We start from the raw sequence: 27,785 nt of genomic DNA, 5'->3' as shown, positions 1-27,785 counted from the left end.
TGAGGGAGCTTATGCATGAATTGGGGGATTTAGAAAGAGGGGAAGGGGCGGGGGAGTTAGACGAATCTGAGAAAGAGAGATTGGGGGAGGTTAAGAGGGAAATAGTCGAGTTAGCAATAGCTCAGGAGACTAGTTGGCGGCAAAAATCGAGGGCGCTCTGGCTAAAGGAGGGGGATTCGAATACCTAGTATTTCCATAGGGTGGCGATCGCAAATCGAAGGAGAAACTTCATAGAGTCCTTAGTTGTGGATGGGGTGAGGATTGAGGGAGATGAGGAGGTAAAAGGGGCAATAGCGGGGTTTTATGAGAACTTATATAATGAGAACTTTTGGAGGCCGACTTTGGGGGGAATAGAGTTCAACCATATAGGGGAGGGAGACAGCGAGTGGCTAGAAAGGGTTTTCGAGGAGGAGGAGGTGCACGAGGCTGTGTCGTGTTGTGCTGGTGATAAGGCCCCCGGGCCTGATGGTTTCTCCTTGGCTTTCTTTCAGCTCTTTTGGGACACCATCAAGGGGGAGTTGATGGAAGCCATTGAATACTTCCATGCGAATGGTGTTTTCGAGAGAAGTATCAATGCTTCCTTTATTACTATTGTGCCTAAGAAAGAAGGTGCATCTTGTATCAGAGACTACATGCCTATTAGTCTCGTGGGGAGCATTTACAAGATTATTTCTAAAGTGCTTTCCAACAGACTTAAGAAGGTTCTTGACATGACAGTTTCGTCCTCCCAGAATGCGTTTGTGGAAGGTAGGCAGATCCTGGATGCTGCCTTGGTGGCAAATGAACTTGTAGACTCCAGAAGGAAAAATAGAGAACCCGGCTTACTTTGCAAGTTAGATCTTGAGAAGGCTTTCGACCATGTTAATTGGAAGTTCCTGGACTTCATTATGATGCGGATGGGGTTTGGGGAAAGATGGAGGGGATAGATAAAGTTCTGCATTTTCTCAGTCAGATTTTCTGTCCTGGTTAATGGTAGCCCGTGTGGTTTCTTTGGCAGCTCCAGGAGTCTCAGGCAAGGTGACCCCCTATCCCCCATGTTATTCATTCTAGTGATGGATGCTCTGAGCAAAATGATGGATCGTGCGGCGGGCGGAGGTTACATGAGAGGATTCTCAGCTCCGATTGGGGTGCTCAGTGCCCGAAGAGTCTCACATTTGCTTTTTGCGGATGACATACTGGTTTTCTGTGATGCCGATATGGATCAGTTGACCTACCTGAAGCAGGTCCTGCAGTGGTTTCAGTTAGTATCAGGACTCAAAATCAACATCGGCAAGTGTGAGATTTTTCCGGTAGGTGAGGTTACTAATATTGATGCCTTGTCTGGTGTTCTCAGATGCAAGGTGGGCTCCCTTCCCACTACTTATCTGGGCCTCCCTTTGGGCGCTTCATATAAGGATACTACGGTTTGGAATCCAGTGATCGAGCGAGTTGAAAAAAGATTAGCAGGGTGGCAGAAACGGTATTTGTCAAAAGGAGGTAAGGAAGTGCTTATCAAAAGCACTTTATCGAGTATGCCCACCTATTACTTATCCCTATTGCAAGCACCGGTGAGCATCACAGAAAAACTGGAGCGACTTCAAAGGAACTTTCTGTGGGATGCGGCGGATGGAACTAGAAAGTTTCATCTAGTGAATTGGCAGACAGTCACTTCCCCAAAGAAGTGGGGTGGACTTGGAGTGAAAGATCTTAGGGTATTTAACAGAGCTTTAATGGGAAAGTGGCTGTGGAGATTCGGGGTAGAAGAGCATGCTCTATGGAGGGAGGTCATAGTAGAAAAGTACGATTCAACGGGAGGGGGTTGGAGGACCAAGGCGATCACAACACCTTTCGGGTGTGGCATGTGGAGGAGTATCATGAAGAATTGGGAAGCATTCAGTGGCAACATCACTTACAGGGTGGGAGATGGAAGGAGAATCAGCTTTTGGAATCATAGGTGGTGTGGAGAGGATACTCTGAGGGTCTCCTTCCCCCACGTCTTCAGAGTTTCAAACCAGAAGGAACTGATGGTCCAACAGATTCGCAAGGAGCATGAAGGGGGTAGTATGGGACCTCTCATTCATCTCATTCAGGAGGAACATGCAAGATTAGGAGATTGCGGAGCTCCAAGTTTTGTTGGCGCTGCTATACGGGCAAGACAGGCTTCAGCCATCCTGTGACTCTTGGAGATGGGGCTTGCGTGGCGATGGTTTGTTCACCGTAAAGTCCTTTTACCAGAGTATGTTGGTGAGAGAGGAGACCACTTTTCCATACTCCTCGATCTGGATTCCTAGGGCGCCCACGAAGGTGTGCTTTTTTGCATGGCTAGCGGCAAGGGGAGTGATCTTGACTGCTGAAAATCTCCGAAAGAGGGGAATTACACTTGTTAGTTGGTGCTACATGTGTAAAAGCTCTGGGGAAGAAGTTGATCACCTTATGTTGCATTGCCCTGTGTCCTCTGCATTGTGGAGGTCAATCCTGAATCTTTTTGGTGTTCAATGGGTGATACCAAGCACTGTAAAGGAAATGTTATATAGCTGGGGCGGTTTTCGTAGAAGAAGAAAGCAAAAAGCGTGGAAATTCGCCCCGTTAGCTCTCATGTGGGGGTAGTATTGGGGGAGAGAAATAGGAGAGCTTTTGAGGAGATTGAGTCTCCTTTTTCACATCTTAAGAATAGCCTTTTATCTTTGATCACTTTTTGGTGCACTCATTTAACCCCTACTTGTATAGAAGATTGGGCGTCTTTTGTAGAGAATCATGTTCTGATGTAAATTCTCTACGTCTTGGGTATATTTCGTGTACATGAGAGTTCTCTCTCTTTTGATTAATACAATTTACCTTATCAAAAAAAATTATCAGTGTATTTAAATTAAATCGTTTTTGATTAAGCCCTCCCAAAACATATCCTTCTGACTGTCAAACACATAATAAATGTTTGTTTATATGTTGGATAGATGTGGAATTAATAGATACACAGATTAAACCATGCCACTTTGCCACTAAAGCAATAAATTATTCTTTTCATCTTTGACTATATGACAAGTTGTTCCTGTACAGAAGTTTGAATTTTAAATTAAACGAGATCATGATCTCCATGATATCCTTCAACACAAGAAATGGTGTGGACACTTGGAACAAATTCCTTAGATAGAACCTATGTGGATTGCTGCAGAAAGTCAACCTAAAACTAACAGAAGGCCAAAATAATAGTAATAATTTATCAACATGTTGATGACTAGCTGATTCTATGGCCTAATGAGTCATTTTTAGTTATATATATATAGCTATACAGATTATTAACATGATCCACATAGAAATTTTTAAGACAGAAATTACACCACATAGAAATTTTTAAGACAGAAATTACAAACAATTCATCAGTTTTTGCTGAAAATGTATGTAACAAGGCCTCTTTCTTACTACCAACAGAATCCAGATGCTCTTTCATTACCTCCTGAAGGTCCAAATTCAGGTTACTTAGTGGTTCAAGATGAGGAATCTGAAACATATTGTTGTTTTGGACTTTGCAAAAATCATGATATCATGGACCTGCCTTTCCCTCAGAACAAGAAGTTGACTGTTCGATACGAAGCTGGTGATGGTGAGAACAAGATTATTCTAAAGGAAGATGTAATGTTCATTACAGTTCTTAATAAGCCATTGTCTTCCAATCATTATTATGCAATCAAACCTCATGGAGAGAGCAAAGGGTATGTTACTTTATCTACACATTTAATTTTGTGTGAGAGTCTAATTGTGTTTTTTTAATAATTGACATGAGTTAGTCAGAGGCGGACCTACCCTTTGGGTAGGGGGTAAGGGTCGCTGTAATTTCAGAAAAAATATATGTACATACGTATATATATTTTAAATAACAGGTATATTTTGATTGTCATCCTAAGATTAAAATCTTAGGCAGCTGTATTGGTCGATTTAGCGGAACACAACTTGACTTTTGGTGCGGTGCCTAGGTCCGATGCCAACTCTAGCATTTGCTCAAATTTTATTCGCAATGGTGCTCCTGTCACTTTCAAATCCTGGGTCCGCCTCTGGAGCTAGTAATAACATAAATATGAATATTCGAAATCCTGTCTGTACTTTAGAAGAAATCAGCTTACGAAGTTCAGCCTCATTATTGTGTCTTAGCCTTTCATTAATTGGAGTGCATAACAATTTATTATGGCAAAACTCATTTTCTGGTTTTATATCTTTGCCTGAATAAACCAAGGTCAAGGGAGGATCTATATGGTCCAAAGGGGGTTCAATTAAATCTCTTTTGTTAGAAAATTATACCGCGCAAATAGGGGTAAAACCAATTTTTTTTGTATGTATATTATATACATATATGTATGTTTATGTGTATTATAACATCTCCTTTTTGTATAGTGGCAAAGGCGACTCAAAAAAGCTTTGGCCATTGTGACTAAGGTAATGAATCTCACAATTCCCAATTGGCCTTTTTACAGACAAGCATTCACGTGTTCAAAGGAGGAAGACAAACAAAACTGCTGTTTCTGCAGATGTATACGTGACGTTAAACCGAAGCCATTAGATCCAGAGGAGGTATATCAGCAGTATGAGATCTCTCTATATGTTACAAGTTGCAGTGGTAAAGGTAGCTTTTTTGCTAAATCTCTTGCTCCTGATGGTTTTCCACCGCGGTTTCTTAGGCGAAAAGGTTGGCATCTTTGTGCCAAAACTCCTAAAAATTATGAACTAAGTGATGATGCTCTAGGCCTCAATGTTGAGTTGAGGAAACAACTTCCAGAGTTCAATTTGACACCATTTGGTAAAAGTTTTGAAGCTGTTGTTGTAGGGAAATGGTATTGTCCGTTCATGTTTATCAAAGATGGAACAGTCAAAGAGCAAATGGAGAGATCAATGTTCTATGAAATGACACTTGGAACAGAAATGGGAGCAGTTTTTCACTTTGTCAAAATGAATACAATGAAGGGAATTCAGTACTTGTGGATGTTGCACTTGACATAGAAATTGTCCATATTGCTGAAAGTAAAGCAACATGGGATGAAACAAATGTTGTTGATGGAGTAATATGGTTTAGAAGCTATGATAAAAATGGAAAAGAAATACCTAGTGTGGGACTGAGACAAGAAATAGTACAAAGAATGAAGTGGGAACAATAAAAAAGGGGATGGCAAAACCAAGGTAGAATTAAACAAGTTGAACAATACAGAGAAAATAGTAGTGAATGGAGAAGATTAAGTTGCTATGTGTTGGTTGAGAGGTTTGTGTTGAGGAGAATGGATAGAAGCCTGGTGATGAATTATGATTTCAAGCACATTGACAAGTTTAAGAGCATATGGGAGTGATGTTAGGTGGCGAACACAAAATTCTGCATAAGTACTGTCGGCTTGTTATCACAACTCAACTTGTATCCGAGTTTAGATCTGTGGTTTTATTCCAAATTATTTTTTTTCTTTGCATTATCTTTTAAGCAATGGCGGTCTATATAGTATATATCAACATGCTGTTTGGAGATAAAACCACTAGTCAAACACAGACAATTCCTCAACTCTATTAGCTTCAAGTGTATGGGTGCAGTTTCCAAACCAGGTGGAGCTGATATGAATTTCAGCTTTTCTGTCCCAACATCAAACGAGTAAGTGCTGTCATTTTTTTCACTATCCACCCAATGAAGAGCACCAGACATAAACATCGCCAAAATATCGCCACACAGGGCACAGAGCTTCGCCTAAATTTCTCCATTGAGCATAAACCTCCAATTCAGATACAACACTAAAGTTTCTATTTACTGATCTCAATACTTTATACTGTCCAGAGGTTTCACTAAAGCAAAATCCATAACCAACACAATAAACACTTTTCTTTCGTTTGGGCAATTTAAGCTTGAAATACTCACCCAAAAGAGGATTGCTAATGTATACTGAATGGATTTTATCATATATATCCCTATTCAACAAACCAATGAACCCATTGAATGAACCAATTAGTTGCCACTTTGGTTTAACAACAACACGATTATGAATCATTTTCGATTCTGGACTTTCTAGTGGAGGTAGGTGAAACTTAGGGTTCAACATAATAGGTCTGTTTACTGGGCAAGAATAACAATCATAATCTGCTTTGAGTTCAAGGATGGAAGTAATAGATGCATCAACCGAAAGCAAAAGGCAGGGAACAAGCGATCTTGTGCGATACATATTAGGAAAAAAAAGGGTCAGAAGTAAAAAGATTATACCAGAGTTTGCAAACAGTCTTACAACAGAAAATGGACTTGATTGGCAATCTTGAAAGAATTTCAACCATAATCACACTTGGAAGGTCCATAGTCCTATTATCATAGATTATTCTTTTTCGTTTGCAATCAGGCTTGAAGCTTAGTATTGGATTAGAAGCAGTGATAGGAACATCCAAAAGCTTAGAGCCATTATTGGATTCTTGGTTTTTGGCGTCCATTGCTGTCACTTCCTTCTTTCAAGAAAGAAAACACTGTTATATACCATATATATATATATATATATATATATATATATATATATATATATATATATATATATATATATATATAAGTTTTTACCCATAAAATGGTACAGTTAAATTTATACGTGGTTTATAGACAAGTGAATCGATTTGATCCTAAAATGATAAATAAATTAGACAAGAATATAAGACTTAGCATTGAAATCTAGATAAGACAGTAGCAATCTTGATTCCCGGAGCAGAGCTTCCGGAGGCAGTAATAACAATATTAGTAATTAAGAAAATATTATTGAGCTTTTGAACAGAGTATAGTATTCGTTTGTTAGAAAATTCGTCTCCCCTACAATGATTGTAGAGCTCTCTATTTATAGTTGCACCTAAAGAGCAAGGTCCTAGTATCAAGCCCCTCTTTAATGACAATTATGAGGGCCATTGAAGAATGTTTAACGGTAGGCGGTGAATGCCATATTCTCTGTAACAAACCGTGCACTTAATGCTATTTAATATTCTCCATTAAATGCTACCGGGTGGCAGATATTTAATTTGCTTTTAGGAATACCATTCTCTTCGAGATCGTTGCCTTCAGACCAGACTGTCTTATGTCTTCGGCTCCACGTGTTGCTTCCTCATGTGATCATTAAATATGAACATATTTTACCCTATACATATAGCCCCCTTGCTTTCCTGTGGCATAACCTTGTGTAATCGGGAAGTTGATAAAGATACTTTTTTTGGCGGAAAATCCTCTGACCCCCTCTGAAAAGTTTCTGACGGTTGATTAGACGTACGTCTCTCCGCATTTAATGCCCTGAACACGCGCCATCCCACAATTCAGCATCACTTTTGTAGGTTATCGAAGTAATTATGACCACGATTTTAGCCGCATATTCCTTTACTTATACGCATCAAACTTCTCCATTTACACTTCATAACTTTCCAAAATCTCTCGAACTCTCTTTGCTTAACTCATACTTGTCTTCAACTTTCTCAAATATTCTTTTTCAGTAAAAACCCTTTTCTCCCTTATGATAACAATGGCCTCTTCTTCCAGAAATCTTAGTTCCTTAAAGAGCAAAGGTAAAGCTGATGATACTGCTCCTTCTACGGTGGACACCATCATCCCAAGAAATCTTGTCACCACTAAGGACTTCGAAGAGAAGTATCCTTTCGCCAACCCTCGCACGTGGGCTGTTGGTGTGTATCCTTTTTCCATCCGTCCCTCCAGAATTTCTACTGTGAAGGAAGATTGCCATTGCCATGATCTAAATATCATTGCTCCTGACCTAGCAGAGCGGATAACCTTACCCAAGAAGGGTTTCACGTATTTTTATACGTATCCCTTCACTTTGGGACCATTTTCTTTGAGCTGGGAGCTTGACTCCGTCATCGTGGAGTTATGCATCCGCTACCAGGTATGCCTGGCGCAACTAAGTCCTTTTGTATGGAGGACAATTGTTTGTCTTCGGTGTCTATGCCAGAAGACGGGAGATGAGCTATCCTTGGCTCGATTAATGAACCTTTATTCCCCCAAGATTTTTCGTGGGGGAATGATAAATTTCAGCAAATGTGGCCACCTAATAAGTGGGGATTTTGACTACTTATTAGCATATTTTTGCTTTTGTTTTAGTCCGAAAGTATTGATTTATGTTCCCAAAACTAATGAAAGTGTGCAAATTATAGGAATGTTGGAATTTTGGTCTCCCATGATGAAATCCGACTCAAAAAGGAGTGTTCCGAATCACAAGGCAAGAAAGGGCACAGAACTAAAGAAGTGTGGTCCGCAGAAGAAAGTGCGGACCGGAGAATTCCATCTGCGGCCGTAGATCAAGTGAAAGAGCCCAACATGAATTTGGCCAATGTGCGGACCGCACATGAATTGTGCGGCTGCAGAATAAGGTCTGCACTGATAAATGATTCAAAGTTTAGAGAGTGTCCAAAAGAGCAAAAGATGCTTTGCAGCCGCAATCCAGAATTGTGTGGCTGTAGAATCCAAGATCTTGCTAACTGAAGAAATCTACGGACCGCACATGGAATTGTGCAGCCGCAGAACCTCCCGAGGGTCATTTTTGTCAGCAAATTTTGGGCCACTATAAATAGATGAGTTTCACATTTTTAGGTCAAGTTTTGAAGTTTGAGCTGTTGTAACTGTTACATTTTGCCATTTTAGGAATTTTGTGATTGTTTTCGGTCTTAAACATCATATTTTACCATTCTAATCGTATATTATGAGTTTAATTAGTATTTCTTCTTTATTTTCTTCAATTCTCACTATGAGTAGCTAGATTCTTACTAGGGTTGTCACCTAACCCTAGTGTGTAAACTTTATGGGTATTTAATTTAATGTTTGTTTATGATTATGTGTTGATTATTTAGCTTAGTTTATAGTTCAATTTTAAAATTAATGGTTGTAAACATTGATTTATGCCTTTTTGGCTTAGTCTCTACTTGAGAAAGAGAGACCTAGTCTAGGATAACTTGGCTAACAAGGAATTGGGCTAATTGAGGGTTTGATTAGCTAATTAAAGTGTTCAAACTAGAGATAGTGAGAATCCAACTTGAGCTCATATCAACTATTTTGTTTGAAACCCATTTGGACTTGAGAAAGCCAAATTGGGCAAAATCACTCTTTGACCGAGAGGTATTGAGTGGGTAACGTAGAGCTGAGAGCTATAATACACCCCAATCAACAAATCAGGTATTAACGTATATAATCCATTAGGCGAACACCTAGGTTATGGTCACATCCATAGGCCTTTTAATTATTTGGAGAAACACCAAAAACACTAATTTGCTTCTAGTTTCTTTTCAAAGCTTATAATTGGTAAAGTAAAATTAGACTTAGAAATCAAAACTGGTTGTTTGGAAGCATAATTTAGTTACTCCATTCGCTTTCGTCAAGTATATACTCCTAACACCCATTGTAACTCCCTATGGAAATTGACCCCGACTCTTATTGGGTACTATTCTTCCAACGATCGTTTTCACCCACTATTGAGTGAGGATTAGACGTAGATCAATTTTTGGCGCCATTGTCGGGGAGTTAAAATGGTGTGAGCTATATATTTGGGTTTGTTTTTGGAATATCTTCTTTTCTTTCCGTGCTACTAACTTGTGTGAGAAATGTTAGGTATAACTATGACGGCGAACAATGATCTTGAAAATATGCCTTTGAGGGATGCAGACGGCGAGGATGAGCAAGTTGAGGAGGTACCTCTTGAACCTCAAGCCAATCGAAGAGGCGGGGTTCCTCATGACAATGTTCCCATTCTACACCACCTCCACCACGAGCGGCTCCACACCGGATATTGATCAACGAAGGTTATGCTAGTACAATAGTCCCTCCCCGTATTAGGGCGGGCAACTTCCAAATAATCAATGTGATGCTCACTTTGCTTGAGCAACGGGGATTCTTTACCGGTGCTCCAACACAAAATGCTTATTAACATTTGAAGGAGTTTGTGGATACTTGTTGGGGGAGCAAGCAAACAAATGTCTCCGAGGATGCATTAAGGCTAAGGATTTTCCCCTTCTCTCTACTTGGGGAAGCTTTAGATTGGTTTGAACGATTGACGAACCATTCAATTCACACTTGGGATGAGTTGGCGGAAAAGTTCATTGCTAAGTTCTTCTCTCCTGGACATATGGCAACACTTCGAGATGAGATTTTGGCATTCAAGCAAGAGCCAAATGAACCACTACACGAGATGTGAGAGCGCTATAGAAAAATGGTTAAGGAATATCCCAACAACGACATGATGGAAAACATGATTCAACAAACCTTCTATCGTGGGATTAACACAACCAACCAATGTGTAGTGAATCAACTAGCCGGTGGGAACTTTATGACTACGCCTTATGCAGAGGCGTGTGAGATTTTGGATGAGATGGCGGATACGTCTTCGACTTGGCAATCCCGAGCCAATGTTCCACAAGGTGACCCGAATATGATCCACCTTCACAAAGAATTGCAAGACCACGGGCACCATGACTCAACTAGCAAAGGCCCAACTCAATTAAGTGCAAACTCCTAAGCAAGTCAATGCTATGAAAGTAGTGAACATGATGGTGAACAAGACGAGGACCAAAGGTCCACAAGTGCAAAATTGATGATAGGCTATAATTGCGTATTTTAGTCACTTATTGCACTCTATTTCACTGCACTTTATTTGTGTATGAGCTTTAATTGGTAGTGTTTTGCACTTATTGTATGTTTTATGCCTTGTAGGAGTGATTCCGAGCTATGTAGATGTTATGGAATGAATTCGAGCTAGTTGGAGCTTTGAAGTTTGTGTAAAAGCCCAAGGGATTAAGCCGGGATCGTGTTTGGGGGTCGAGGACCAAGTCTGGACATCAAAAATCGAAGTTTGGTTTGTACTCTGAGAATTCCCCACTGTCGTGGCACATGGGACACCGCGCTTCTATAATTCTCTACTTTCTGTCAGAACTAGCTCTCTAGATTCCCCTCTAATGCCACTCATGGCGCGTCTCCATTTGCAGCGCGCCTGTATATCTTTTAGAGAGTAATTTTTCTATTTCAGCTAAGAGAAGGTGATTTTGTCTGGGCCCGCCCCTACTTGGTATAAATACATAAAAAACCTTATTTTCTGGACTTTTGATACATATTCGACCTAAGGAGGCTAAAGAGGAGTGGAAGAACACGAGCACAATGATTTAATCATTCCTTCATCACTCAAGACCCGAGTTTGGATTTAATTTATGTTTTCCTATACTTTAACTTTATTTGTGATGAATTGCTCCATATCTATAGAATAGTTCTCTTTAGGGTTTCATGGATTTGGTGTTTTGATGATTGTTTGTGGATTATAACTCTAGTTCTGTGTATTGAAGCATTTTTGGATGATTTAATTGATGCATCTATATTCACTTGTTCATGTAATCGAGATAGGCATAACTTGTGATATCTTTGCATTATATTATTGGTTGAGTTCATTAATTCTTCTTAGTAATCGAAAGAGGCTAGTTGAATTATTGATTAAACCTAGTTAGGAGAATAATCGAAAGAGGTTTTCCTAAAGACCAATCCACTACGCATTCTTGCATATCTTCATGGGCTTAAATTGGTCCATCTCATAAGGTTAAGACTTAATCGAGAGAGGAGTTTTTACTGAATGTTTGAACTAATAATTGAGTGAATTCGAGAGACTCTCTTGAGCATTAGAAGTGAATTATCTAGAGTTATATCCCAAACAATTATCTTGCACTTATCCTATCAACCCCTATTTTCTCCCAGTGATAACTTCCTTGCTTATCTTTATTTCGATTGTCATTAGTCAATAGCTTAGGACTCTTAGTTAATTTTAGTTAAAAATCATAGAAATTTCAATTGTTGATCATCTTGAATAGCAATCAAGCTAGAAACTACAAGAATATTGTTTAAATCCAATCCATGTGGATAGGATATTATACTATACTATATTTGACCAGCGAGCAGAATTTAAGTGTGTGTTTTGAGCTCGTCAAAAATCGAGTGGAGAACTATGTGCAAGAAGATGGAAGTTATGAGCAAGATGATTCCTATAATGAACAAGAAAAGGAAGCGCAATATATGAATAATTTTAAAGGGCAAAGAAACAACTCCCATGAGGATTCATATGGGCACAATTCTGACTCTGGTTGGGATGAATACCCTTATTATGACTGGATGAAAGCAAAGTGAGACAACCACCTCAAAAAAAGAATAGTAGTTTAGAAGCGCTTATGCATAGGTTCATGAATATTGTTGAAGAAAGGTTTATGCAAAATGATGAGGCTATTAAGAACATAACAACGCGAGTGAGTCAATTAGTAAGTATACTTTCAGAAATCTCATTGTGTTGTGATGGTGAATATATGGAGGAGATACCTTGTGAGAACGAGCCTACTAAAGAGGATGAGCATCCACAGAGAGAGCTTTCCACTGTTCAAGAGGACTCTAATTCAACTGAGATGATTGAAAATAAGGTTGTGGTTGAGTGTGAAGCAATGGAAGAAGAGTTTAAACCCCCATCCACCTTTTCACATTTGCAACCTTTAGTAGAAAAGAATGAGAAACAAATGATCTTGGACATACCATAGGAATATTCACTTGACCTTTCTTCTTTGTTTTCTTATTCTAACCTTGATCATGTGGATTTTATTTTTGGGGATTTACAGGAATATGTATGGATTGATCCTGTGAAAGAATGCAGAAACAAGTTAAGGATTATCATGAACGAGCAATTCACTACCCAAGATGAGGATAAGAAAGAAAGAAAAGAGCGGGTCTTGCAGGTATCCTCAAAAGAATTGGGCTTAATGAGCTCCACAAAAAATCCCAAAGAGCGAAAACGAGGAATTAATTCAGAATTAGGGGTGGAGTTAATAAGTTCTCGGGAAAGAAGCAAATTCAGGGAAGTTTCCTTTACCTCTTGCTTTTAAATTATGTGTCATGGGGACATACCACAACTTAAAGTGTGAGGTGAGGTATATGTTGTATATATGTATATTAGTTTTAGTTTTCTTTTTGTTAGTTGTAGTAGTTAGAGATCGAAAATAATTTAAAAAACCATAAAAAATTGAAAATTTTCAATTTTTCTCGACGATGGATATCATTCGACGGGTTTCTTGAGGGATTAATGTCGAAGGAAAAAAGACAAAACGATTTTCTTTTGTTAGGTAGTGTAACAATTCCACCTTGGTCTTTCTTTGTGCCGCAGTTCTTTTCCAAGAGTTTTGTTTGAACCGGGTGTAGTTAGTTTTTATTTTTGTTAGGAGTAGAAAATCTTGTGCTATGATTTGACCGGAAGGCAATATCTCTTAACTTTATTATACCTTGAGAACAATGAGTGTTGTAGTTGTGACGCTTAGGCTCCATTTTTGAATCTTATATAAGTACCTTAAATTTTATGATCTTAACTTTACTTAACTGCTTTGACTAGAGTGTCCTGATGGACCGATCTTGAGTGAGTTATGTGCCATGTGGGTGTGAGGTTTTGTGTTATTCTGTGCATTGCATTTGATCCTAGAACATTTCCCGTGTATTTGCAAAGCGAAATAGTAGTTTTATTCAGTCTTGGAAGGGATATAGGCATTCCTTTGTTAATCCAGTTATAAGATTTCACCCACATAATTGTTATGTATCTTAGTTAACCCCTTTGAGCCTATAATCCTATTTCTTTAAAAACCACATTACAATCCTAACCCATTTGATTGAATTGACCATCTATTTGAACTTATACTTCTTGTGAGCACTTGAATTTATTATGAACTTTGTAAAAGTTGAAGTGTGGGGTGGTTGGTTTGGCTTTTGAGTGGAACTAATGAAATAAGGAGAAAGGTACACTGTATTGAAAAAGTAAGAGCCACTTGAATTGAAAGAGAAAAGAAAAAAAATGTTGTATTGTTGTGCAAATTATTCTTTGATAGTGGTGACACTTAATGTAATTGTGTGCTTAAAAAAAGTAGGTAGTTAATGTATATTGATTGTGAATGTGGAGTTATGGTTTGACATAAGTGTGGGGTTGTGAATGGTTAAATGTATGTATTAAAGTACTTAGGGAGGTGTAGTCACTCGTATATCCAAATGTATCCTACCCATCTCGTAGCCTACATTACAACCAATTAAAGTCCTACTTGATACTTGACTGAATGAGCTCAATTACTAGGGTAGTACACTACGGGCAAGCCTATGGTATGTCTTTTGTGGCACATGAATGTTGTTTCTGAGAGTGAGTGAATTCTTTCTATCTTGAGTTCCTAATTGTTCTTAAATTTCATTGTGTGTGGAACTACTCTCTATTGTTGTGTGAGGGCACTTGATTCATGAAGGAAAGGTAATGTCGTTGACCTCTGTGTTAGAGTAAGTGACTGGGTTATAAATAATACGTGGTGCTTTTGAGTCAAATATTAAGGTTAGGATGTTACGGTATTGTACTTAATCTGTTTTAAATATTCTTAGTGTGATGAGTTATGAGAGTTGTTTAAAAAGGTCGTGTCTATGTGAAGTGTAGTTTGATTTATTGAGGACGAGAAATGGTTTAAGTGTGGGGTGTTGATGATAGGCTATAATTGCGTATTTTAGTCGCTTATTGCACTCTATTTCACTGCACTTTATTAGTGTTTGAGCTTTAATTGATAGTGTTTTACACTTATTGTTTGTTTTATGCCTTGTAGGAGTGACTCCGAGCTATGTAGATGTTATGAAATGAATTCGAGCTATTTGGAGCTTTGAAGTCTAAGTAAAAGCCCAAGGGATTAAGCCGGGATCGTGTTCGGGGGTTGAGGACCAAGTCTGGACGTAAACAATCGAAGTTTGGTCCGTACTCTGAGAATTTCCCACTGCCGCAGCGCATGGGGTGCCGTGCTTCTACAATTCTCTGCTGCGAGTCAGAACTAGCTCTCTGGATTTCCCCACTAATGCTCCGCATGGCGCGTCGCCCCATGCGGAGCGCCTGTGTATCTTTTACAGAGTAGTTTTTCTATTTTGGCTAGGAGAAGGTGATTTCATCTGGGCCCGACCCTACATGGTATAAATACATGAAAAATATTATTTTCTGGACTTTTGACACATATTCGACCTAATAAGACTAAGGAGGAGTTGGAAGAATACGAGCACAAGGATTTTATCATTCCTTCCTCACTCAAGACCCAAGTTTGGATTGAATTTATGTTTTCCTATACTTTAACTTTATTTGTGATGAATTGCTCCATATCTATGGAGTAGTTCTCTTTAGGGTTTGATGAATTTGGTGTTTTGATGATTGTTTGTGGATTATAACTCTAGTTCTATGTATTGAAGCATTTTTGGATGATTTAACTTATGCATATATATTCACTTGTTCATGTAATCGAGATAGGCATAACTTGTGATATCTTTGCATTATATTATTGGTTGAGTTCATTAATTCTTCTTAGTAATCGAAAGAGGCTAGTTGAATTATTGATTAAACCTAGTTAGGAGAATAATCGAAAGAGATTTTCCTAAAGACCAATCCACAACGCATTCTTGCATATATTCATGTGCTTAAATTGGTTCATCTCGTAAGGTTAAGACTTATCGAGAGAGGAGTTTTTACTGAACGTTTGAACTAATAATTGGGTGAATTCGAGAGACTTACTTAAACATTAGAAGTGAATTATCTAGAGTTATATCCCAAATAATTATCTTGCACTTATCCTATCAACCCCTATTTTCTCCCAGTGATAACTTCCTTGCTTATCTTTATTTCAATTGTCATTAGTCAATAGCTTAGGACTCTTAGTTAATTTTAGTTAGAAATCATAGAAATCTCAGTTGTTGATCATCTTGAATAACAATCAATCTAGAAACTACAAGAATATTGTTTAAATCCAATCCATGTAGATACAATATTATACTATACTATATTTGACTAGCAGCAGAATTTAAGTGTGTGTTTCGAGCTCGTCAAAAATCGAGTGGAGAACTATGTGCAAGAAGATGGCAGTTTTGAGCAAGATGATTCCTATAATGATCAAGAATAGGAAGTGAAATATGTGAATAATTTTCAAGGGCAAAGAAACAACTCCCAAGGCCCAAGCCAACAACAATGGCGACCACAAAACAATCAAGGCAATTGGAACTCTAACAATCAAGGAAATTGGAGTGGAGGCAACAATCAAGGAAATTGGAGTGGAAACAACCAAGGAAATTGGGGAGGCAACAATCAAGGCAAATGGAGCAACAATCAAGGCAACCAGAGGTCGGATTTTCAAAGGCCCTCAATGTACCAACAACCAAGCAACCCACCTCCCGAACAATGTGGTGCAACCTAATGATGAAGTTCAGATTGACATTGATGATAGTGTGGAAGATACGCAAGAGGAGGTGAACTCGTCTCGGGAACACAATATTGACATACCGGAGCCGGTAGTGCAAAAGGCTAAGACACCATTGCCTAAGCCTCCACCTCCATACCCTCAAAGACTTTCCAAGAAAAATGGTGAGAATCAATTCAAGAAGTTCATTCAAATGATGAAGAGTCTCTCAATCAATGTGCCATTAGTTGAAGCTTTGGAACAAATGCCCGATTATGCAAAGTTATGAAGGATCTTGTGATAAAGAAGCGGTCAATGAATTTTGAGACTATCAAAGTCACTCATCAAGTGAGTGCAATTGTGCATTCAATGTCTCCTAAGTTGGAAGATCCCCGTGCTTTCACGATTCCTTGTACAATTGGAAGTGCCGAGTTTGCTAAAGCTCTTTGTGATCTTGGGGCAAGTATAAATTTGATGCCCTATTCGGTTTTCAAGACTTTGGGAATTGGAAAACCAAGACCCACCTCTATGAAATTGCAAATGGCCAATTGTACCATAAAGAGGCCCTTGGGAGTGATTGAAGATGTTTTGGTTCGTGTTGATAAATTCATTCTTCCCGCGGATTTTGTCATTCCAGATTGTGAGGTTGATTATGAAGTGCCGATTATTCTTGGAAGACCTTTCCTTGCTACGGGTTAGGCTCTTTGTGATGTTGAAGCCGGAGAACTCACTTTCTGGGTTGGTGATGAAAAATTGATATTCCATATGTGCAAGTCCATGCGGCAACCAAATAGCAATGAGGTGTTATTTTGTGGACTTGGTGACTAATGTTATTGCTGATAAACAAGTGATACAATAAACGTTGGTGATATGTTGGAGGCCGTCTTGCTCAACTTTGATGATGACGAGATGGATGGCTTCATGGAATGTGTGAATTCTTTGCAAGGAATGGGGTCATACAACTATGCACCCCGGAAATTGTCCTTGGATCTTGAAAATAGGACAACTTCTCCTACAAAGCCTTCTATTGAAGAGCCTCCTACCTTGCAGTTGAAGCCATTGCCTCCACATCTTCGGTATGAATTTCTTGGTCCTTGTTCTACTTTACCGGTTATTCTTTCCTCTTGTTTGACTAACGTGCAAGTAGATTCCACATTGGCGGTGCTACAAAAGAGGAAGAAGGCTATTAGGTGGACTTTGGCCGATATTCGGGGGATAAGCCCTGCCTTTTGCATGCATAAGATCAAGTTGGAGGATGGCGCCAAACCATCTATTGAACATCAAAGGAGACTCAACGAGGCTATGCAAGAAGTTTTCAAGAAGGTGATTATCAAGTGGTTGGATTCCAGGGTTGTTTACCACATCTCTAATAGTTCATGGACTTCTCCAGTTCAATATGACCGGTTGGAGGGTGTGTATGGACTATCGCAAGCTCAACAAAGTCACAATGAAGGATCACTTTTCACTTTCTTTCTTAGATCAAATGCTCGATAAATTGGCCAGTTGTGCTTTCTTGATGGGTACTCGGGCTACAACCAAATTCTTATTGCTCCGGAAGATCATGAGAAAACAACCTTTATATGTTCGTATGGTACTTTTTCTTTCAAGCGGATGCCATTTGGTTTGTGCAATGCACCGACGACTCTTCAAAGGTGTATGATGTCTATTTTCACGGACATGGTATAGGACTATCTTGAAGTTTTTATGGATGACTTCTCGGTGGTTGGAGATTCTCTTGATGATTGTCTTGCAAATTTAGACAAAGTGTTAGCTAGATGTGAAGAAACAAATTTGGTGCTCAATTGGGAGAAATGTCATTTCATGGTCGAGGAAGGTGTTGTCCCTGGACACAAAATCTCAAGGAATGGAATTGAAGTTGACAAGGCAAAGATTGATGTGATTTCTAAGCTTTCACCCCCAACTTCGGTGAAGGGTGTGCGGAGTTTCTTAAGCCACGCAGGTTTTTACCGGTGCTTCATTAAAGACTTCTTTAAGATGGGGAACCCGTTGTGTAAGCTTCTTGAGAAGGATGCTAAGTTTTATTTCAATGATGATTGCATGAGAGCTTTTGAATTGTTGAAGCTCAAGTTGACAACTACTCCCATCATCACCGCTCCAAATTGGAGTGTGCCTTCTAAACTCGTGTGTGATGCAAGTGACGTAGCGGTTAGGGCTGTTTAGGGGCAACGCATCAACAAAATTATTCATCCGGTTTACTACGCTAGTAAGACCATGAATAGTGCCCAAGTCAACTCTACCGTTACGGAGAAAGAGCTCCTTGCTATTGTGTTTACAATTGAGAAGTTTCGCCCGTGCTTGATGAGTGGAAAAGTCATTGTCCTCACGGATCATGCGGTGCTTCATTATCTTATGATCAAAAAGGACTCCAAAGCTCGGTTGATGAGATGGGTGCTCTTGTTGAAAGAATTTGATACTGACATCCAAGATAGAAAAGGTAGTGAAAATCAAGTGGCGGACCACTTGTCTCTTTTGGAGAAGGGGAGGCCACATGATGGCCTTGAAATCAGACTCCTTCCCCGATGAGCAACTCTTGGAAATTTCAATAAAAGGGGTGTCATGGTTCGCGGATTTAGCGAATTTCTTGTTTGTGGAATCATTCCTGATGAGTTCTCTTCAAGCTAAAGGAAGAAGCTCAAACGGAATTGTCAAGATTATTATTGGGATGAACCATACCTTTTCTGGATTTTTACGGATAGGATGATTAGAAGATGTGTACCGGAAGAAGAGCAAGGTGAAGTTCTTGGGGCTTGTCATTCTTCGCCATATGGTGGTCATCATACGGGAGAAAGAATGGCGGCCAAAGTGCTTAGTTGCAGTTTCTATATGCCTACTCTTTACAAAGATGCTAGTAAGTTAGTGAAAAGATGTGATGAATGTCAACGGGCTGGTGGAATCTCAAAAAAAAATGAAATGCCTCTCATGACCATTTTGGAGATTGACATTTTCGATGTGTGAGATATTGACTTCATGGGCCTTTTTTCTGAGTTCTTATGGAAACACCTACATTTTGGTCGCGGTGGACTATGTTTTAAAATGGGTTGAGGCCGTTGCTTTACCCAAAAATGAGGCGAGAAGTGTGGTGGCTTTCTTGAAGAAGAATATTTTCACAAGGTTTGGTAATCCACATGCAATTATAAGCGATGAGGGTTCGCATTTTTGCAACAAGGCTTTCGACACTTTACTTATCAAGTATAGTGTTACTCACAAAGTCACGACTCTCTATAACCCGCAAGCTAGTGGGCAAGTGGAAGTCTCTAACTGAGAGATAAAGAGTATCTTGTCCAAAATAGTGAATGCTAATCGGACGGGTTGGTCCAAGAATCTTGATGATGCATTATGGGCTTATCGGAAGGCTTACAAAACACCTATTGGAATGTCGTCATACTGATTGGTGTTTGGGAAATCTTATCAACTTCCCGTGGAACTAGAGCACAAGTCCATATAGACTCTAAAGAAGTTGAATCTTGATTGGGATGTAGCCACTAACTTGAGAGTTGCACATTTGAATGAATTGGATGAGTTCTGGTACCATGCTTATGTGAGTTCGTCCGTGTACAAAGAAAATATGAAATATCTTCATGATAAATATATTTGGAACAAAGAGTTCAAGGTGGGCGATCTTGTATTGATGTTTAACTCAAGGTTGAGGATGTTTCCCGGGAAGCTAAGATCCAAATGGAGTGGTCCTTTTGAAATTGTGGGTGTGACACCTTTTGGTGCATTAGACTTGAAGAACAAAAAGAATGAAGTATTCTGAGTCAATGGACATCGAGTGAAACATTACTTGGGAAAGGTTAGAGATAGCCATGTTGTAGAGGTCATTCATTTCACTTGAGGGTATTCTGCGTCGTGCCGCGATATTAAATCAGGCACTGCTTGGGAGGCATCCCATGTTTCTTTTCCTTTTTCTTTTGTAGTTAGGTGTTATTTTTTCTCTAACTTGATTTGAAGTGCGCTATAGGGGTGAGTGTGACTTACAAGAATTATGGACAAAAATATGGCTAAGTGTTCAAGAGAGCGCAAATCGCACTTTATTTGTGCGGACCGCACATTTTTATGTGCCATAGAAGATGAGCATTACGGCCGCACATTTATCTTGCAGACCGCATAATTGAAATGTCAAAAATACCAACTCTTTAAAGTTTAAGTTTGTCAGTGCGGAGGTCGATCTACGACCGCACCCAAAAATGTGCAGACCGCAGATTAGTTTCTGATAATAATCGCCCAGTAGGTAGGGTGCGGCCGCACTTGTCTCTCCCTTCTCAAAATTTTGGGTATAAGTAGAAAATTGGTCCTCATTTTACACTTTTCCCTCTTTGAACAAAACATTGTTACTCTGCAAATGTTGCTTGGAGATTTTCACTGTCCACACACACAACCACCTAAATTACTCACTGAGTGCATTCACTCTATCTGGTATTCTTCAATTTCATGATTAATTTTTTTAAGTTAGTTTAATTTGTATATTTTTTAGTTCTTTTTTAGCCATTGGTTATTATAGTTCCATTGTGTGTCCATGTGGGGTAGATCTGAACTGGGTTAACTTGATACATGCTCTAAGGGGACCGAGTTAGTGAAATTTCATGCTTTTACAATGTTGCCATGCCTATTTGTGCAAGAAATTGAGAAATCTTAGACTAAAAAAGCTATTTATTTGTGATGGCTTGAATTCTGCGGCCACACTTGAATTGTGCGGTACACAGATATGCATTTTTAGACACTTATTTGAGGCAGGAATTTGTGACCGCATGTCAAATTGTGCGGACCGCGGATTTCCCTTTGCAGCCGTAGATTAGGCTCTTCTATGTCATTAGAGAGTCTTCACTTTTGAGACTCCAAGGTGCGGCCGCAAGTCAAATTGTGCGGACCGCATAAATTCTCTTGCGGCCACAGATTGACCATTTCTCTGTCATCAGAGAGTTCACAAAATTGGGCCTCAAAAGTGCGGCCGCAATCCCAATTATGTAGACCGCACTTCATTTCTGCGATCACATAACAGAATTGTGCGGACCGCGAGTTCCCATCTGCGGCCGCATGTAAAATTGTGCAGACCGTAGATCCCTTATCATGCAGGCATGACTCAACTGTACAACCCCACTGTATCCTATGGTTTCTCTGTTACCTACATGTCTCCTGTATATGTTTGAACAATGAATTGCAACTAACAATATCCTCTGCTTGATATAGATAATGGCTCGATCAAGAGAACGATGCGACACTTCAAAAGGGAGAGGTGAATCTTCTCGGGGCCGAGGCAAAAGTGCCTTGCCCCTTGGCCATCCCAAGACAATAAGAAAGAAAAAATAGCCAGCAGAGGGAGAGGTGCAGACCTTTCCGAGTCTAGCTCCTATGTCCCGTCTAGGGAGGTGTCAAAGGGCAACTCAGCCTCTGTTAAGGAGGAGAAGTTGGCCACATAGTCGAGGCCGCAGGGGAGATACCAACTCAGGGACGAGCCGTCCACATCTCATAGCACTTCCGAGGGATCGAAAAGTGCTAGTCAGGTTTCTGAGCCATCGACTACACCAGTCCCTGAGGCACAGGATGCACCAGCTCATAATATCCCCGATGATGGCAAGGGGGAGATGCTACAGCTGCCGGTCTTGAAAGATCAAAGAAGAAAGAGGATTGGGAGGACCGCTTTGTCATCCTGGCCGCCTTCACCAGTTTCCGTATGTGGTGGCCAGTAAGGTCGCTAACTCTTGAGCGACAGTTTGTATTGAAGAATTTGGAGAAGTACAACCTAGTTATATTGAGATAGTTCAGGGCACGAAAGCGGTGGATGTGGTTCACCGAGAGAGTAAAGGATGCCAAAGAATACCTCGTCCTTGAATTCTATGCCAATGTGGCTCATATAAAGAAAGGGACAAAGGTGACCAAAGTACGCAACCTCAAGGTGAGGTTTGATCAGCATATGCTAAATGCGTATTTGAGCTTTGAGGATGTTGAGCCAAAGGAATATCTGAAGAAATGCACACTGAAGGATGAAGTCCGACCTTGGTTGGCTGAGATTCTAGCACCACCAAGGCCACCACCACCATGGATCACTATTGGGGTTCCCATCCACCCGAATACTCTGAGTTTTGAGGCAAAGGGGTGGCAAACCTTTATATGTAGCAGATTGGATCCGAGCCACAATGAGACTCACCTTCCTATCCCTTGGGCAGTGCCTATGGCTTCCAACATGGCTGGTAACCCAATCAATGTGGGTGCTGTGATGTTGGCCAACATTTGAGTGATTGCACGACATGATAGCTTGGCCTACCCTTATCCCAACACTATCACAGAGTACCTTACCGATGCAAAGGTAGAGCCGAGGGATTTTGACACCAAGGTAAAGGCAAAGAAGCCCTTCGATTGTTATTCAGTGATGGATGCGAGCAACCCAAATAATAAAGCCCAGCCCTTCTACTACTACAGGCCAGTCTGATAAGCCAATAGTGGTAGCTTCTGAGGCAGTTGATATTCCATCCACCTCTGCTGAGCCCTCTACCAGTGCCACAGCTATGCCTCCACCATCATCTTCAGCTTCTACCACAGCCCCTAGATTGCCCTAAAGCCAGTGCCCGTGCCTATAGTTCCCCTATTTACTCTGCGAGTCTCCCAGACATTGGCGAGTCTCAATAACTGGATGCAGATAGCTACTTCTATGTTGTCTGACCTGTCTAGTACTGTTGTAGAGTAGTCCACTTCTCAGGCACCATAGGCTCCTTCTGACATTGATGAGACACTAAAGAGGATTTTGGAGAACCAGGAGATGATCATGGATACCTTGGTACAGCACGGGTCAATGATTAAGGAGTTGGGAAAGGAAGTAAAGAAGATGAGGAAGTCCAGGTCAGCAAGAAATCAATGGACAAGATCCATATGGAGGTGACTAGACTTGCTACAACTGGCGACCTTCCCTTTAACATGCTGCTTGACCCGCACCAGGTTGCCCCAGATCCTCCAGCACCATCTGCACAGGTAGCACCAGCTGGCCAGTCTAACGAGCCAGACCTTGCTAACATTACTGATGTAGTGCGTGAGATGTTCTCCAACCTAGCCACTCCTAGATTTGATGATGATAAGATTCAGTTGGCTGATCCTGAGGGAGATGACCTTGCCGGGGACACTGAGATGTCCAAGGATTCATAAGGAGTTTTCTTCACCCTCTCCTCTTTCTCTTATTTTGCTAAGCATTGGAGACAATGCTTACTTTTATTCGGGTGGGGGGTAGAGTTTAGTTGACACATTGGTACACTTTGATACATTTGGTCTGTAATAATTTGACGATACTCTTTCTCTTCTTATTTGTATTTATCTAGCTTCTCTCTCTTCTCTTATGTATATTTATCTCTCTTTAGTAGTTTTTGCTTATTAGCTTCTTTATTTTTTCCATATTATCCCTTGGTTTGTTAAGTAGGTTCTTTTTATGCTTTAGTATATAATAGGCCTTTGGTTTTCATAACACCACGGTTCTTTCCAAAGGTAGTTATTGTGTGAATTGGGTGACTCGTCCCAACGATGGATGGCATGACAACCTTCTTAAGGGAATGAGTCTGTTTTTGTGTTTAGATAATAATAGTAGTGGTAATGAATAAAAAGACCTAATCAAGTTATGCTCGAAGAGTCAACCATGCTTCAATTGGTACCAACACACTAAACTACGTGCTTATGGTGAGAGACAATATTTTTGAAAGCAATAGCTCTAGTTAGTGACTTTGTGACTCTTGAGTTGACTTTCGTAATCATCGAGTGGTTTAATTAGACCATAGTAATCTTTAAACTTGAATGTGATTAGGTTTTCGACTCTATCCTCTTTTACAATCTAGTTGTGTTAGGGGTGAGATGAATTGTTGCTAGTCCAACTATCGGTGCGAAGGGTCTAGAACTTGCCCCGAATGCGTTTCAAGGCAAAATCCTAAGTTTTGCTTGGTTTGAGAAGTGATTGTAGGCTTTCCTTGGCCCGTTTAAGCTTTATATTGCCAACCAATGTCTTTATCCCTACTCAACCCCTTTGAGCCTCTATCCTTTCTCATTTGATAACCATGTTATAAGCCTTTACCCATTTTGTCGTGACCCTCTCTTGGCATCCGGGATTTCCTTAACACTCTTTTGAAATAAGTGGCTTAAAATATAGGTTTTGGGGAGAGATAAGGAATTTAAAAAGGTATCAAGGCACAAAAGGAGAAAAGAAATGATCTTTATGAAAAGAGAAGGCAAGAAAAGAAAAGAACAAAAAGAAAAATGCAAAACGTGAATAAGTGGAAGGGTTGATGGATTCAAAAATAGGTAATGATCCCCTAGCATGAGCAATCAAAACGGGAGAAAAAAGAATGAAATGAACAAGAAAGAGTGATGTTAAGTATCTCTAGTCCCCAATGAAGAGACAATGCCTCTAAGAATTGGCAATTGTGAGCCGAGAAATGAAAGTGTGGAGTGCTTAAGGAAAGGTGTAACCACTTACCCATATGGTATCCTACCCTAATCCAAAAGCCTTCATTATAACCCGAAAGAAGTCCTACTTGATTTAAAACCGAGTGAGCTTATATTAGTGGTGATCTACATGAGGGGCAAGCCCATGGTACTTGAAGTCGTACTTGTGACATTCTCCTATGAGAGACGAGTGAACCTTTCATGAATCTTAAGATTGAGTGCTAATTTCTTAAGTGAGATTGGCAAATGGAAAGTAGAGGAGGAAGAGTTTGGAGTGCACCATGACCTACATGATAGAACAAGAGTCCTTGATGAGTAAAGTCAATTATTGAAGCTCAAATGTCACATTAGAACTATATGTGCATGAATATTTGAGTTGTCACCTTGTTGATAATGCATAAGTAGTGTGGGTAATTGTTGGTCCCAACTGATATGTGACTGGCTCACCTTTGACTCACTGAAATGACACTTAACTCTAGATAGTGGGAACTAATTTATTTGCTTGAGGACAAGCAAAGACTTAAGTTTAGGGGAATTGATAAGTGGGGATTTTGACAACTTATTAGTACCTTTTTACTTTTGTTTTAGTCCGAAAGTATTGATTTATGTTCCCGAAACTAATGAAAGTGTGCAAATTGCATAAATGTTGGAAGTTTGGTCTTCCATGATGAAATCTGACCCAAAAAGGAGTGTTCCGAATCACAAGGCAAGAAAGGGCATAGAACTAAAGAAGTGCGGTCCGCAGAAGAAAGTGTGGACCGTAGAAGAAAGTGCGGACCGCAGAATTCCATCTGCGGCCGTAAATCAAGGGAAAGAGCCCAACAAGAATTTGGCCAATGTGCTGCCGCAGAACAAGGTGTGCAATAACAAATGATTCAAAGTTTAGAGAGTGTACAAAAGACCAAGACCTGAAGCCTTGATGATTCAAAGTCTAATTGAGGATTTGATTAGCCTAATTAAAGGGTTCAAACTAGAGACAGTGAGAACCCGACTTGAGCTCATATCAACTATTTTGTTTGATACCCATTTGGACTTGAGAAAGCCAAATTAGGCAAAATCACTCTTTGACCGAGAGGTATTGAGTGAGTAACGTAAAGTTGAGAGCTATAATACATGCCAATCAACAAAACAGGTATTAATGAATATAACACATTAGGCGAACACCTAGGTTATGGTCACATCCCTAGGCTTTTTAATTATTTAAAAAAATACCAAAATCACTAATTCGCTTCTAGCGTCTTTTCAAAGCTTATAATTGCTAAAGTAATATTAGAATTAGAAATCAAAACATGTTGTTTGGAAGCATAATTTAGTTACTCCATTCACTTTCATCAAGTGTATACTCCTAACACCCATTGTAACTCCCTGTGGAAATCGACCCCGACTCTTGTTGGGTACTATTCTTCCAATGACCGTTTCCACTCACTATTAAGTGCGGATTAGACGTGGATCACCACTATGATTTGCTAACCAGCATAGATGACGACTACGACCGTGGGAGGATGGAACAGTTCATTGCAGTTGCCACCAGAGACATCATTACGGCCATGACTCCATCCTTTCCGGAATTATGGAAGCGTACTCGTAAGTTCATCATTTGTTCTTTCTTTTAGTTAAAGATCGCCCCATGCTGTTACTGACCCTTCTTCTTTTACTTATTTTTACAAATCAGTGGACACCACCTAGGGTTATAAGCTTGGATCAGTGAGTCCAGAAAATATTGGACGTCACCATGCCCGAGACCCGCACGTGGAAAGAAATGGCCCTTAAATATGGGTGAAAGGCCAAAAATCATGGTAAGTCGAACTCATCTTGTTTTTACCTTTTGTCTAGGAAAATTGATTAACCTTTCTCTCCTATTGAATTCAGGTCTACCCCAAGGCTTATTTGTCGTCCCTAAGGAGGATGTTTTGGCTAATCCTTCTAATGCAGCGAGGCTTTCACCCAAACAGATGTCTCCGGGCCTACTTCTGGTGCAAGTGCTTCTTCTCGGAGTCCTCAGCTGGAGAACAACCAACAAAAAAGGATACATTCCTCCGCGTCTGGGGGAAAAAATAAAAAGGCAAAGAGTCGCGCGCCCAAATCGTCTTCGGACGCTATGGTGATGAGCGTCGCACCCGAGCCGACCATAGACACCGTGGTGATCAACGATGATGGAAAAGCCAGTGATGACGGGGATTCTCTACATAGAAGACGATGACCTTCATAAGCTTAACATAATGCTCAATCTGTTGAGTTAGTTACACCAACTGAGGATGATGCCTCGGCACTCTTGGGGGAGTATGATATGGTGGGAAAATGCTAACTCTCGCTTCTGAGTCCCAGTCCCCATGCCCGGTACCATGAGGCTGAGTACGGGTCCCTTCCGTCTTCGGTTGACGAGCAACCAACAACCAGCATTATGTTTGCTGCAGCCGCTGCTCAACCTACAATGCCATCCGCTTTATCTTCTTCTTCACCAACACTGCATTCGCCACCAGCAATTGCTACATCATCTCCACCGGCTATAGTTGCCCGATAGGAGGATATCCCTCTTCTCCAGTCCCCAGTTCATGGGAATTTGGGGCATAATTATTCTACCCCCTCTGAAGATCCCTAAAGGAGGAGGAGCGTCGCCCTCTGGGTTTCTACCGGATGCCATCTGTTATTCCGGCAGGTGGAATTTGCTAATTATCCAAAGCCTTTGGCTTTAGAAAAAGATAGGATTAAAATACAAACTCTCTCGGAAGAGTGTTTGTTGAACAATGCCATGTACAACGCAGCGGCGGTATAGTCTTTGTTTCCTTTGTTGTTTCTTCTATCTTTGTTATAGCAGGGTTTTGAATTTGCATTTTTGTTTTGCAGGCCAACTTCCTTGTTTTTGATTGCCTTCAAAGGTTGATTCTTGATAAGGAGGAACTAACCTCTGAGCGGGATCATCTTTTGACCGAGCGAGACGAGACTGTTGCTCGCCTCTCAAAACTGGAAACTCAAGCTGCTGAGGCCGTGGAATTGGAGGCTCGGTTGTAGCAAAGCGAGCAAGAAGTGGTGACCTTTAGCCAAGAGACCGCCCAGTTAAGGATGCAATTTGAAGAAGCTATGGCCAAATGTGTTGAAGTCCATAATGTCATTCTTGCTGCATCCGATCGTGAGGCTGCCTCTACAAACATTTTGAACAA

General features: G+C 40.3%; 1 protein-coding gene across 1 annotated transcript; it reads left to right on the top strand.

Annotated features, from left to right (window-relative positions):
- Positions 1-3,328: 3,328 nt before the first annotated feature.
- On the top strand, positions 3,329-6,440 carry LOC107829121 (uncharacterized). The gene is made up of 3 exons (XM_075247333.1): positions 3,329-3,686; positions 4,443-4,949; positions 5,126-6,440. The coding sequence occupies exons 1-3, from the start codon at positions 3,370-3,372 to the stop codon at positions 5,304-5,306; spliced, it is 1,005 nt and encodes a 334-aa protein (XP_075103434.1). The 5' UTR covers positions 3,329-3,369; the 3' UTR covers positions 5,307-6,440.
- The last annotated feature ends 21,345 nt before the right edge of the window (positions 6,441-27,785 follow it).

This window comes from Nicotiana tabacum, chromosome 24 (genome assembly GCF_000715075.1).
Source record: "Nicotiana tabacum cultivar K326 chromosome 24, ASM71507v2, whole genome shotgun sequence".
NCBI classification, from domain to species: domain Eukaryota; kingdom Viridiplantae; phylum Streptophyta; class Magnoliopsida; order Solanales; family Solanaceae; genus Nicotiana; species Nicotiana tabacum.
This window is presented reverse-complemented; position numbering and strand designations above follow the sequence as displayed.

Bases quoted from the DNA above. Each gene is read 5' to 3' on its own strand.
- LOC107829121 (XM_075247333.1), top strand. From the start codon at position 3,370: ATGTATGTAACAAGGCCTCTTTCTTACTACCAACAGAATCCAGATGCT. The intron at 3,687-4,442 runs GTATGTTACTTT...GCCTTTTTACAG, and splicing joins CCTCATGGAGAGAGCAAAGG to ACAAGCATTCACGTGTTCAA. The intron at 4,950-5,125 runs GTTGCACTTGAC...ACAATAAAAAAG, and splicing joins GGAATTCAGTACTTGTGGAT to GGGATGGCAAAACCAAGGTA.